Source organism: Chiloscyllium plagiosum, chromosome 3 (assembly GCF_004010195.1).
Source record: "Chiloscyllium plagiosum isolate BGI_BamShark_2017 chromosome 3, ASM401019v2, whole genome shotgun sequence".
Taxonomy (NCBI): domain Eukaryota; kingdom Metazoa; phylum Chordata; class Chondrichthyes; order Orectolobiformes; family Hemiscylliidae; genus Chiloscyllium; species Chiloscyllium plagiosum.
The window spans coordinates 74,208,043-74,222,513 of record NC_057712.1 but is presented as its reverse complement, the minus strand read 5'-3'; the positions used below and the strand labels follow the sequence as shown (position 1 = coordinate 74,222,513).

General features: G+C 41.2%; 1 protein-coding gene across 1 annotated transcript in view; it reads left to right on the top strand.

Moving 5' to 3' along the window:
• Nucleotides 1-14,471, top strand: part of dcbld1 (discoidin, CUB and LCCL domain containing 1) — a 101,700-nt gene that overhangs the window by 57,528 nt on the left and 29,701 nt on the right. The window contains exon 5 of the mRNA XM_043675087.1: nt 12,493-12,565. Coding sequence (XP_043531022.1) covers nt 12,493-12,565 — 73 coding nt within the window. The remainder of the gene's footprint in view (nt 1-12,492; nt 12,566-14,471) is intronic.

The following is a 14,471-nucleotide window of genomic DNA, read 5'->3' as shown; positions in this document are numbered from 1 at the left end:
AAACCCTCCTGCCTACCTTTTATCTTAGCCTGCTGGACACACTTTCCTCATTCCTGAAGAAGGGCTTATGCCCGAAACATCGATTCTCCTGCTCCTTGGATGCTGCCTGACCTGCTGTGCATTTCCAGCAACACATTTTCAGCTATTCATGTACTTATCCAAGTGTCTTTTAAATGTTGTAACTATACCTGAAGCCACCACTCCTTTTGACAGTTCATTCTACATGCAAACCACACTCTGTATTAAAACATTGTCTCTCATGTCCTTTTTAAAATTTTTCTCTCATCTTAAAAATATGCCCTCTAGTTTTGAACTCCCCACCCTAGGGAAAAGACCCTTGCTATTCATCTTATCTATGCCCCTCATGTTTTTGTAAACCTCTCTAAGGTCACTCCTCAACTTCCTATGTTCCAGTGAAAAAAATCCTAGTCTATCCAGCCTCTTTTTATAACTCGAACCTTCCACGTCCAGCAACATCTTGGTAAATCTTTTCTGAACCCGCTCCAATTTAATAATATCCTTCCTGTGGCATGGTGACCAGAACTAGACGCAGTACTCCAGAAGTGACCACACCAATGTTCTGTGCAATTTCAACGTGACATCCCAACTCCTATACCCAAATGAAGGCAAGCATGTAAACACTTTCTTAACCACCCTGTCTACATGTGATGCAAATTTCAAAGAATTATGTACCTGGACCCCTAGGTGTCTCTGTTCTACAACACTGCCCAGGGTCCTACCATTAACTGCATAAGTCCTGCCCTTGTTTGTTTTACTAGAATGCAATTCCCTGCATTTTTTCAAATTAAACTCCATCTGCCGCTCTTCAGTCCATTGACCGTATTAATCAAGGTCTCTAAGCATTTGTTGCCTATTCCAACTGCCCTTGAACTGCATGGTTCGCTTGGACTATTATAGAGAGGAGTTGAGAATCATTGCTGTAGATTTCAAGTCACATGTAGACTAGATTTAAAAAAAAAACAAAAAGACTGGGCTTTTACAATAATTGATGATAAGTGTCATGGTCAAAATTTATTGAAAGTAACTTTATTTGCCAGATTTAATAATTGTGTTTAAATTCCATCAGTGCCCTAGTGGAATTTGAATCCATGTCCCCAGAACATCAGCTAGTGGGATTTGTAATCCAGTGACACTACAACTTGGGCATCATGTTCTCATTGTGTAAAGGGCAGAGAATTCCTAGCATGTGTTCAGGTAAATTTTCTGCAGTAATACCACTCCTGTCCAATGAGAAAGCAGACATTGCTCGAACTATTTCATGAGAATGAGGAAGGTCAAGTGGGTCAAGTAGCAGGAGAAAGTGAGGTCTGCAGATGCTGGAGATCAAAGTTGAAACTTTATTGCTGGAACGGTCAAGTAGCAATCAGGAATATCTTGAGGACAATGATCATTGCGTTGTAAGACTTATTCGTAAGTTTGATTATGGAGAATGGCAAGGAAGAATGCCCAGAGAAAGAGCAACTGATTAAAGCAGCCCACTTGATTGGCACCTCATCCCTAACCTTCAACATTCATCCCTCTCATCACTGATGCACAGTGGCAGCAATGTATACCATCTAAACAATGTCCTGCATCAACCAACGCCCCTTCAACAGCACCTTCCAAACATGAGACTGCTGACTCCTAAAAAGACCAAGGCAGTCGATGTATGGGAATGCCACAAGCTGCAAGTTCCCCTCCAATCTACACATCATCCTGCTTTGTAAATATATTGCTGTTCTTTACTATTACCAGGTCAGAAGCCTAAAGCTGCCTTCCAAACAGTACTGTGAGTGTACCTATCTCCCAATAGGCTGCAGAGCTTAAGAAGAGGGCTCATAACCCATCATCCTACGTCATGATTTGGAGATGCCAGTGTTGGACTGGGGTGGACAAAGTTACAAATTACACAACACCAGGTTATAGTCCAACAGGTTGAATTGGAAGCACTAGCTTTCGGAGTGCTGCTCCATCATCAGGTGGCTGTGATGAAGGAGCGGCGCTCCGAAAGCTAGTGCTTCCAATTAAACCTGTGGACTATAACCTGATGTTGTGTGATTTATAACATCATTCTAAGGGCAGTCAAGGATGGATAATAAATATCCACATCCTACAAAATAATTTAAAAATAACTAATCAGGGAAAGCCAATTTCAACAGGGTAAAATGGTATTCTACAATTCACCATCTACAGCTGCTTCATAAATAATACAACCTCCATCATAATGTCAGAAGGAGGGATGTTTGTTAATAATCACCATTCATGACTCCTCAGATACTGAAGCAGTCCACATCCAAATGTGTAAAAACCTGAATAATGTACAAGTTTGGGCTAACAAAAGGCAAATAACATTTGTACCACACAAATGCCAGGCAATGACCATCTCCATTAAGAAACAATCTAACCATCATTGCTTGACATTCAATGACATTGCCATCACTGAATGCCTCACTATCAACACCCGGGGGGTTACCATTGACCACAAACTCAACTGGACACGTCATGTAGCAACAAGAGCAGGTCAGAGGCTAGAAATACTGCAATGAGTAACTCACCTACAAGACACAACTTAGGAGTATGACTCTCCTGAATAAGTGCAGCTTCAACAACATTCAAAAAGCTTGACAACATCCAGGACATTGCAGTCCACTTGATTAATGGTACATCCATAAGCATGCGTTCCCTCACCCACCTACACAGTGTGCACTGCAGAAATTCACCAAATTTCCTCACACAGCACCTTCCAAACCCACGATCACTCCCACCTAGAAGGACAAGAGTAGCAGACGCATGGGAATCCCATCAAGCCATTTACCATTCTGACTTGAAAATATATCACAATTATTTCAGTATTGCTGGGTCAGAATCCTGGAATTCCCTCGCTAAGGGCATTGTGGGTCGAGCTACAGCATGTGGACTGCAGCTCACCACCACCTTCTCAAGGACAATTAAGGACGGGCAATAAATGAACGCCTGGCCAGCGAGCTAAGGGCATTGTCGGTCGAGCTACAGCATGTGGACTGCAGCTCACCGCCACCTTCTCAAGGGCAATTAAGGACGGGCAATAAGTGAACTCCTGGCCAGCTAGCGATGCCAACATCCCACAAGTAAATTAAAAAGGACAAAGTACATCAGAGGTTTGGAATCCTACAGTGGGTAACTCACCTCCTGACATCCCAAAGCCTGTCCTTCATGAACAAGGTATGCACCAGGAGTGCAATGGAATGCACTCCACTTGCCTAAATGAGTGCAGGTCCAACAACGCTCAAGAAGCTTGACATCATTATGGACAAAACAGTCTGCTTGATTCATCCAAATCTATAAATATTCTCTCCCTCCACCACTGATGCTCAGTAACCACAGTGTCTATCATGTACAAGAAATTCACCAAAGTGCCTTGGACAGCACCTTGCAAACTGATAACCATTACGATTCGGAAGAGAAAGGCAGCAGCTACATGGGAACAATACTGCCTGCAAGTTCCTCTGATTTCAGTCTCCATCCTGTTTAGCAAGTATGTCACTGTTTCTTCTTTGGCTTGATCAAAATTCCAGCAGGCCATCCCAAACGTCATTGACTAGATACCTACACCAAATGGACTGCAATGGTTCAAGCAGCCAGCTCATCTTCTCAATGGCAATAAATCTTGGCATAGCCAATGACACCCATATCCCATGAAAGAATTTTACAAAATGGATCTGACTCATAAATTGGATGAAAAATTAGCAGTCAAGTTTGTAACTGAAGAAAGTATTGCTCTTGAGAAAGCGAGAGTTCAAATATAGTCATGAAGCTTTCACATGTAAGGAAATGCACCAGGAAGTCTGGAGTTCCCTGGATGATACTAGGTCCATGAGAAAAAATGAACAAAGAGTAGACCATTCAGCGCCTTGATCTTGTTCTGCCATTCAGTAGGATCATGGTTGATCCACCATTTCTCATGTCCATTTTCCTGTCCTTTTTCCGTAACCCTTTTGATGGGAACATGAGAATTAGAAGTGGGGTTAGGCAATATACAATCCTTTGAGCCCGCTATACCATTTAACATGGTTATGGCTGATCTTATCCTGGTTTCAATTCCACTTTCCTGCCTGCTCCCCATAGCCCTTTATCCTGCTTTTCATCAGAAACATATCTATTTCTTTCTTGAATCTGTTGATTAATTCTCCCTCCACTGCACTCTGTGGCAGTGAATTCCACAGATTCACAACCCTCTGAGAGAAGTGGTTTCTCCTCATCTCAGTTTTGAGCCTCCCTCCTCTCACTCAATGTCTATGACTACTTATTCTCGACCAACCCACAAGAGGCAGCATCAATTCAATGTCCATCTTATCAATCCCCTTCAGCATTTCATATACTCCATGAAACTCCTTTCATTATTCTGAACTCCAGTGAATCCAAGCCCAAACTATTCAACTGCTTCTTCCATGAAGGGCCTTTCATCTCTGGAATAAATCTGGTGAATCTCCTGGAACTGCCTCCAGTGTCACCATATTCTCCCTCAAGTAGGGAGACCAAAACTGGACACAGTGCTCCAGGTGTAGTCTCACTGATGCCTTTTAAAATTGTAACAATGCTTTTTCACTTTAAAAATTCAATCCTTTTGCAATAAATGCCAAGATTTCTTTTGATTTCCCCAGCTGATTAACATTCTTTCCAATTCCACCTTAAATATACACAAGAACACTGCTCCCACAGTTCTCTTTGGCAAGTAATTCCAAAGGCCTTCAACCCTCGAAAAGAAGGAACTCCTCTGCATCTCAGTCTTAAATTGGTTAAACATGCTGAGACTTTATTCTGAGACTATACCCACTAGTCCTAGACTATCCCATGAGGGGAAATATCCTCTCAGCATTTACCTTGTCAAGCTCCTTAAGAAATCTATATGTTTCAGCGAGATTGTTTCTCATTCATGGAGACAGGGGCACAGTTGAGGTATTAAATGAATATTTTGCGTTTGTCTTCACTAAGTAAAATTCTGCCCAGGTTGCAGTGAACTGGCAGGTAGTTCAAACACTTGAAACATTTAAAGTTGAGAATGAAGAGGTATTTCATAAGCTGTCTGTACTTAAATTCAATAAAACACCAGAACTGGATGAGAGAGATCCAAAGCTACTGAGAAAAGTGATAGTAAAAATTGCAGAGCCACTGGCCATAATTGTCTAGTCTTCTGGAGACTTGGATGATGCTGGAAGACTGGGCAGATGGGGATGGAGGTCCAGGAGTAGGCCATTCAGCCTCTCAACCATATTCTGCATTTCAGTTAGATTTTGGCTGAACTCCATCTATCTGCCTTTGACCAACATCCTTTAATACCTTTTGATTAACAAAATGCATCTCTCTCAGAATTAAAATTCACAAATGGTGCAGCAGATGCAGCATCAATTGCCATTCGTGGAAGAGAGTTTCAAAATCGGCCACTTTTTGTATGCAGAAGAGTTTCCTAACATCTCTCCTGAACCATCTGGCTCTAATTCTCAGACTGTGCTCCCTAGTTCTCGAATCTCCAAGCAGTGGAAATAGTTTATCTTTATCTACCCTGTCTTTTCCTGTTACTACCTTGAAGACATACATGTTCACAACAGGATGTAAAAATAAGCCCAGCTATAGGTTACTCATTTTGACCTCATTGGGAAACTTTTCAAAGTGATAACTGGGGCAAAATTAACAGTCATTTTGGCAAATGCCAATCATTAAGAAAAACCAACATACAATTTTTCAAGGGAAAGCATGTTTAACTAAGTTGGTTGAGTCTTTTTGATGCGGTAACAGTGTATATTGATGAGGATAATTCTGCTGATGTGAGGATAAGGACTGCCAAAAGGCATTTGATCAAATGCTACATGACAGACTTGTGTGCTCAATTATAAGAAGGATAGCAACTACATAGGGCAAAGTGTTTTGGTGATATCCCCATAAAATTCTTGCCTGTGTTGCAGCTGTCCCTCTTATTCCATGTGCTCACAAGTCTTTAATGTAGCACTTATTACAGCCCCTCAGGTGCCGATTTGGTGAAGCCTGAATGGCAGCCCTCATGCACCGCAGGTGAGCTACGTTAGTAGCGAGTCAGACTTCCTCAGACTCTGTGACCCCCTCAGTGAAATGAAGTACCCCTTTGGAGTTTCTGTCAACAGTTCTGGCAGTGTCTAGAACTTGATGTTTGCTGCCAGGACTATAGGAAAGAGCACAAAGAAGACCAAATAGATCACAGAGTAAAGTAAATCAGTCAGATTCAACATTAATGCTGTATCTCTGCAAATGGTACAAGTCCTGCTAAGCTTCTCCAGCACTTCCTGTTTTTATTACCCCTCCAAACCTTCACTGCTCCAAAGAAAACCATTGGAGCCAATCCAATCTTGTCTCACATTTAGATTCTGCCGCCCAGGCAATATCCTGGTAAATCTTCTCAGCACCCTCTATAGTGCAATCACATCTTTCCTGTATTGTGCTGACTAGAGCTGCACGTGGTTGTCCAGTTGTTGCCTAACCAGCATTTTATACACTTCCAGCATAATCCCCATGCTCATATGTTCTCTTGTGTTGAAGAGTAGTGGCAAGGTGAGGACCCTCTGACAACTAGTCAGTATCAGTGAGAGATGCAGGAAAGGGTGAGGTTTCTCACAGAGAGGCAGACAAACTGGCAGCAGACTTGGAAGAACTCAAGATCTGAACAAGAAGAAGAATGTTTTAGTCTGTACTTAAGTAGGATTAATGTAACATAGGGGCTCAGTGGTTAGCACTGCTGCCTCACAGCACCAGGGACCCAGCTTCGATTCCAGCCTTGAGTGGCTATCTGTGTGGAGGTTGCACATTCTCCCTGTGTCTGCATGGGTTTCCTTTGGGTGCTCCAGTTTCTCACCACAAGCCAAAGATGTGCAGGTTAGGTGAATTATCCATGTTAAATTGCCCACAGTGTTCAGGGATGTGTAGGTTAGGTGCATTAGTCAGGGGCAAATGTAGAGTAATAGGGAATGGGTTTGGGTGGGATACTCTGCGGAGGGTCAGTGTGAACTTAGTGCAAATGGCCTGTTTCCACACTGTAGGGATTCTATGATTCTAGAATTCTATGAGCAGCGAATGGTGTGTATTCTGTTTTGTTAAGGGGAAGCTCCAGCCTGTGATTTGCACATTCTGCACTACGTGGGAAATGCTGGTCACTCTTGGATGACCACATGAACAGGCGGTGCCATCAGTTGGAGACCACTGTAGTGCATTCACGTGGCTGAGAGATTCATGGATAACAGGTTTCAGGATATCCTCTCCTTGAAGCTTAAAAACCTACCGGCAGAGAGGGATGGATGCCCATCAGGCAGAAGGCAGGTAGTGAGGGAATCCCTGATTGCATTTCATTTACAAACTATCTCTTGGCCTTAGGAATTGGTGAGAGTGAAGGTTTTTCTGCGGAGGCCAGCCAAAAACCAGAACTAGGTACTGTGGGTGGTCCAGCTGATCAGAGTCAGGGAGGAAAACATGGTAGGAGATTTATCAGTGAGGAGAGTAGGCAGGCATTTATGTGGCTATAGATGGGACTCCAGGATGGTACATTGCCTTCTTGTTGCCAGGGTCCAGGATGTCGTGGAATGGAATGGTTATAGGGTGTTCTGAAGAAGACGGGTGAAACACCAGAGGTCATGGTCCATGTTGGGAACAGTGAGATCAGAAGAAAGAGAAATGAGAACCTGAAAACTAATGATAGGAAGTTAGGGGTCATAAATCAAAAAGCAAGACTTTTAAATGTAGTAAACTTCAGATTACTCCTGGTACCATGCAGAAGTGAGTATAACAGAAGAAAGATAGAAAAGATGAATGTCTGGCTGAGGAGAGGTTGCAGGTGAGAGGGATTTAAATTCCTGAGGCAATGGGACTGTTCCTAGAGGAGGTGGGAACTGTACACATTGAAAGGCTTACATATGAGAAGAAACGGGATCAAACATCCTTGTGGGGAGGTTTGCAAATGCTGTTGGCTTAGATTTAACTCAATTGTCAGGGACCTTGGATTCAGAGGAGCAAGTGATTCAGATGGAATTAAAACTCAAGTGAGTGAATCAAGGATGCAAAGGAAATATTGGTTAGATAGAGCCTTGCTCATCTCAATTCTAAATGGAGTACATTTTAATGCAAGGTGTTTGAGGAATAAAGTAGATTAACTAAGGGCACAGATAGACACTGGGGAGTATGATATCATAGCTATGTTTGAGACTTGGCCGAAAGATGGGTAGGATTGGTAGTTCAACATTCCTGGTTGTAAAACATTCAGATAAGATAGACCAGATGATAGAATCTGGATCAGTGGTGCTGGAAGAGCACAGCAATTCAGGCAGCATCCGACGAGCAGCAAAATCGACATTTTGGGCAAAAGCTTCACTCACTTGCGTCATCAGGAATAGGCAAGGGTTTGCAATCAAGGAATCAATTATAACAGTAAGGAGGCTTTTATTTGATGATTAAATGAGAGCAAGTGAGTAGAAATAAAAAGAAATACATAAAAGGAGCAAACGCCATTGGGTGTCACCATAGGACTCTAAATAGTCAAGGAGAGATAGAGGATCAAATATGTAATCAAATTTCAGAGAAGTTTAAGAATAATAAGGAAGGAATGGCATAGAAATTTAATGACCCAGATATTAACTGGAGTAGTTATAGTGTGCAGAATAGGGAGGGAAAAAATTCTTAAATTGCATCCAAGAGAACGTTTTTAGCCAGTATATAGCCCAAGAAGGGAGGGGTCAGCTCTGGATATTAAATTTGAAATGAGCTGGGGTAGAATGAAGGCATATCAGTTGGGGAGCATTTTAGAGACTGTCATCATAGCTTAGCTAGATTTAGGTTACTTTTAGAAAGGGATAAGGATGGGCCAGAAGTAAAAATAATCTAAACTGAGGAAAGGTAAATTTTATTAACATTGATTATTAAAGATTAATTTGCAAGTGAACTAGGAGCAGTCACGTGCAGATAAAACTGTCTTAGAGAATTAGGAGGCATTCAAGGGGGAAATCGTGAGAGTACCAGGACAAATATATTCCCTCAAAGTCAGAGTGGATCCAAGACCAGAGTTCCTTAGGTGTCAAGATTAGGATTAAGAAAGATAGCAAAGCTATGGCAGATATTGAAGGTTCAATAATGGAGAGTTCCAGGAGGAGTATAAAAAGTTCAAGGGACTAATTATGGAAATTAGGAAAAGTAAGAGCGTGCATGAAAAAGCACTGGTGGATAGAGTAAAGGGAGAAAAAGAAAGTTAAAGAGTTGAGCCCACTGGGTGCCATAGAGGTAATCTGGATGTGAACAGTACTCATTGAATACTTTGCATCAGTCTTCACAATGGAAAAGGAGGATACAGGTATAGACATCAGGGTTGAGGGCTGTGTAAATATTAAAAGAATTTAACATAGAGAGAGTGATGAAGTACTGGTTTTAGCAGCCTCATAGTGTATAAATCCACAAGCCCAGGTGACATGTGGCCAAGGCTGTTGAAGCAGGTAAGGGAGAAGACATTAGGATCTCTGGCAATAATTTTCAAAACTCTGAGGTACCAGACTAACATTGTCACATGAGTAAAATAATTACCTGGTAGAAGCATGAAAGGTCCAGTGAATGGATGAAAAATTAGCTGAGAGGCTGGAAATAAAGTGTAATTAATGGTGAAGCAATTATTTTACAAATTGAAGGAAGGTACATGTTGGAGTTCCCCAGGGATTGGTGATAGGATGTCTGTTCTTCCTGATCGATATTAATGGCCTATACCTCAATGTACACAGCAAAATTTGTGGAGGATACAAAACTTTCAAGTATGTGGACCATGAGAAATACAGTGTCGAACTTCAAAAGGATAACGACAGGTTGGTGAAATGAAATGGCTGGTAAAAGTTAACTAGGCAAATGTGAGGACTGCAGATGCTGGAAACCAGAGTTTAGATTAGATTGGTGCTGGAAAGGCACAGCAGGTCAGGCAGCATCCAAGGGGTCCTGCTCCTTGGATGCTGCCTGACCTGCTGTGCTTTTCCAGCACCACTCTAATCTAAACTCTGGTAAAAGTTAGCACCAAGAAGTGATTTTTCGTGGATAGACATAGAGAGATAACAGAAAATTTGAAAATTACGATTCTGAGGAGGTGCAGGAGCAATGGGACCTGATATATATTTGCATAAATAATAGAAGCTGGCAGGACAGATTGCAAGCACAGTTAATAAAATCTACAGTAGCCTGGACTTTGCTAATATGTGTATAAATTACAAAAGCAAACATTTTAAAAAGAAAGTGGAAAGGATAGAGAAACGATTCATGAGAAGAGCCCCAGGACATGTGTGAAGATGGAGAACAGCCCAGACTTATCCCATAGAGATAAGAAGTCTGATTGGAAATTTGATCAGCGTACAAAATAGAATAGATAGGGTGAAACTGTTCCTGTTGATGGAGGGTTGAAGCACCAGTGGGTACAAATCTGAAGTAATTGGCAATAAAAGCAGTGGCAACTTGTAAATGTTTTCATGCGGTGAGTGGTTAGGATCTGGAATGAACAGCCTGTTCATGTGCTGTTCAACTGAGGCTTTCAAAAGGGAATTTGGATCATAATCTGAAATGCAAAGATTTGTAGGGCTGCAGGGGAAAAGGAAAAGAAGGGCACTTGGTGAGTCGTTCTACGGGCTAATACAGAAACGGAGCCTTCATTTGTGATGTAAACATTCATGATTCCTCAAAGACAATCAAGCCAGATTTTAATGAATTTATTGTTTCCCTCTAACTCTTCAACCTTGGAGAAATGCCTTCCAACTTATTTAAAACTCTTTACTGAAATGTCAGACTAACTGAGCTTTCTCTGAAAAATTTTCTGCTTCAGAATATGTGTGCTTTATAGCTCGCATCTAAGCAAATTAAAGTACTTCGTTGGATTAATTTGGATATTGTGATCACTATATAGTGACCCACGTTTCTCTCTTCACATTTTTGATTTGGAAAATGATGCAATTGTCATGATGCGTTTACCATTCAATGTAATTTAACCCAGCTGATAACATGATTTTTGGTTAATTGTGTAAAACAGTTATAGATTTCAGGTTCCATTGTATGATTTGAAAATATATTCTGGAATAACAGACAAGTGAAGTGCTGAGTGAATGCTACATCATCTACCACAAAAGTATCACTGAGGTGAAAGCAGAAATTAGTGGAAATACCTGATAGGTCTAATCACTATTGAGTAAATGGGTGAGGGGAGGGATGAAGAATCTACATTTCCAGTTAGCTTTCATTTGAACTGCAAGAAGATTGCAGATCATAGGCAAATGCAGAGCCGAGGTTGTGAGGACTGGAGGAAAGAACAGTGAAGGAGATCTGTGATAGAATGATAGGAAGGTGTGATTAAATGATAAAAGGGTGTTGCAGGTGGACAATGATGGTGATGCTGCAAGTTTTAAAAAAACAAAAGGTAGATCTCGACAAAGTGTTACTGACAACAGACAGAGCTCATGTGAGCATCTACTCCCTGAAGAAATTGTTGAACTCCACATAGCATTCAGAAGGTTATGAAGTGTCTAATCAAAATGTGAGGTGCTGTTTCTAAGCTGGCATTGGGCTCTGTTGGAACAGTGTATGAGGCTGAAGTCAGAATTGAGTGAGATGGAGAATTAAGACGGCAAGCAACCTGAAGCTCAAGGCCTCATGTGAAGCATAGCAAGGTGTTTGGTAAATGATCTACCCCGTGCAAGGAAGACCACGTTGTGAACAGTGAATGCATTGCATTAAATTGTAAGAAATACAAGGGAATCATTGTTCACAGTTCTTGCAACTCTGGGAGGTGAGGGAGCAGGTTTTGGGATGGTGGAGAAATTGACAAGAAATGAAGTAGAAGACACATTTGTGGGATCATACCTAAATGGTAAAGGATAGAAGCTGTTGGGGTAAAAGAAAGAACACGAGGAAACAATATAATGGATTTGATAGGGCAGGGAAAAAAAGTGAATGGCAGTGCAGGAAATTGGATAGACAGATTGAAGAGCCTGGTTATCAATGGAATGGAATTCTCATCATAAAGTAAAGGAGGAAATTTTTCAGGCATTAGTTTTGGAAGGTAACATTATCTGCTTTGAGATGGAAAGATTGGGAGAATGCCAGTCCTTTTAAAGAAGTATGTTTTGAAGCAATTTCTGAAGAAACCTATCTACCAATCTCTTTAAAAAAACTATTGTTCCTCACACCCAAAACATTTCAAACTTAGAATCTCAGCCAAGTACTTTGTGTAGATAAGTTTTAAACTCAAGGACTGTTTTAGCCTGTTACAAACCTTGAGTTACATTTCAGGCCAAGTAATTAATGTCATCTTTGACGAGTGAGTTGCAGTGTCTTCTACATAAGTAGATCTTTGTGGTTGAGGATCTTTTTAAAGCATAGTAATCTGAATGTTGGAATTTTTCTGATTCGAAACCTGGAACAGACCTCCTGTTATACTGCCGTTTAGGGAAACAGAAATTAATTTGATACTTTTCATGTTTGTTTTAGCAAGAATTGTCCTGCTGGTTGCAAAGCTGTGATAGGAGAAGTCTCTGGTGATTTTTCTCAAGGATATAGGCATGTGAGTAACAAATGAGAAAATTTTACTTTTTAATTCTCTAACTGTTCATTTCATAGATCCTGCTTATGAAAATAAAATGATGGGGAGCTCAAAGCTATACTGAAACTGATCCAGGTTTTGCAATTGATCAAAGATAGGTAGAAATATAGGCTGTGAAGAGGATGTAAGAAGGCTACAAAAGGAGAGAGGTATGTTGAGTGAGTGTGTAAAGATCTGGCATATGAAGTATAATGTGGGTAAATGGTCATTTTTTTTCGCAAGAGGAATAAAAAGAAGCTTATTATCCAAACGGTAGGAGATTGCACAGCTCTGAGATAGAGGGGGATCTGGGTGTTCTAGTCAGTGAATCATAAAAGACTAGTGCAGAGGTACCACAAATAGTTAGGAAAGTTAGTAGAATATTATAAATTATTGTGAGAAGAATTGGTACAAAAGTAGGGAGGTTATGCTTCAGTTAAGTGGGCGGCACGGTGGCACAGTGGTTAGCACTGTTGCCTCACAGCGCCAGAGACCCGGGTTCAATTCCCGCCTCAGGCAACTGACTGTGTGGAGTTTGCACGTTCTCTCCGTGCCTGCGTGGGTTTCCTCCGGGTACTCCGGTTTCCTCCCACAGTCCAAAGATGTGCAGGTTAGGTGAATTGGCCATGCTAAATTGCCCGTAGTGTTAGGTAAGGGGTAAATGTAGGGGTATGGGTGGGTTGCGCTTCGGCGGGTCGGTGTGGACTTGTTGGGCCGAAGGGCCTGTTTCCACATTGTAATGTAATCTAATCTTATACAAAGCAGTGGTGAGACTGCATCTCGTGCTGTTGAACACCTCACTTTAGGAAGCTTGTGAATGTGTTGGAAGCAGGACAGAGAATGTTTACCAGACTAAAACATGGAATGGACAGGTTGGCTTATGAGAAAGGATGCTCAGGCTAGATTTGTCCTGCTATAGTTTAGCAGTGTAGGAGGTGACTTCATTGGAACATACAAGATGCTAACAGGCCTTGACAAGGTGAATAATATTTTAAATACAACATCAACTTACATTTTCATGGCACCTTTTAAAATAATAAACTATTGCAAATTTCATCACAGATTCACATGATGAGTGTTTAGGAGAAGCGTCCAAAAGATTGGTTAGCAAGGTACATTTTAATAATTAACTGAACACAAAAGGAAAGCTGCCAAAACTCAGTAGACAAGAGAGCGTCTGCAAACAGAATTAACATTTCAGGTCAAAGTTCTCTTTCGTGAGAACTTGTTTTTGTAATAAGCTTTAAGGATTCTCCTTAAGAGAGGAGAAAGAGCGAGGCAGAGGGCATAACAGAGCCGAGAAGTAAGGCATGTGGAGGCATTGTCTGGGCTGCATAAAACACAAGAATTCGAGATGTCTCAAAGGATTATAGGGATTGCAGATTGTGGATAGAGAGATTTTGAAAAAAAGTGAGAATTTTAAATTTGAGGTGTTCCTGGATCAGGAACATAACCATTGGAGTAGTAAATTCTAGAGGAAACAAAGTCATGAGTGAATGTTTCAGCAATACCTCATTGCCAGTTCTTCCCACACAAGATTGTTGGAATGTGGAGTTCTTAGCCACAGGTTGTGGTTTAGACAAAGGTCATCGTTACTCATCCTGTCAGCTGTCTAGTATTTTAGCAGCTGACACAAATGAGGAGACAACTTAATATTTGTAATTCAGCAAACTTTTGTACATGTGGAGTAGGTCAGGAGATGTGTCAGAGGTTGCGATATAACTGAGATTTCCTAACTGTGCGTCACCATTCCTGGAAACCAGTAGGTGGAGTGATATTTGTTAAAGTGGTAAGTACTGAGCAGGATAGGAGGCGTAGTCCCTAGTCTTAATCAAATGTGTGATATTTTTATCCACCTTAGAATGCACATTATGCTAAGATTTAATGT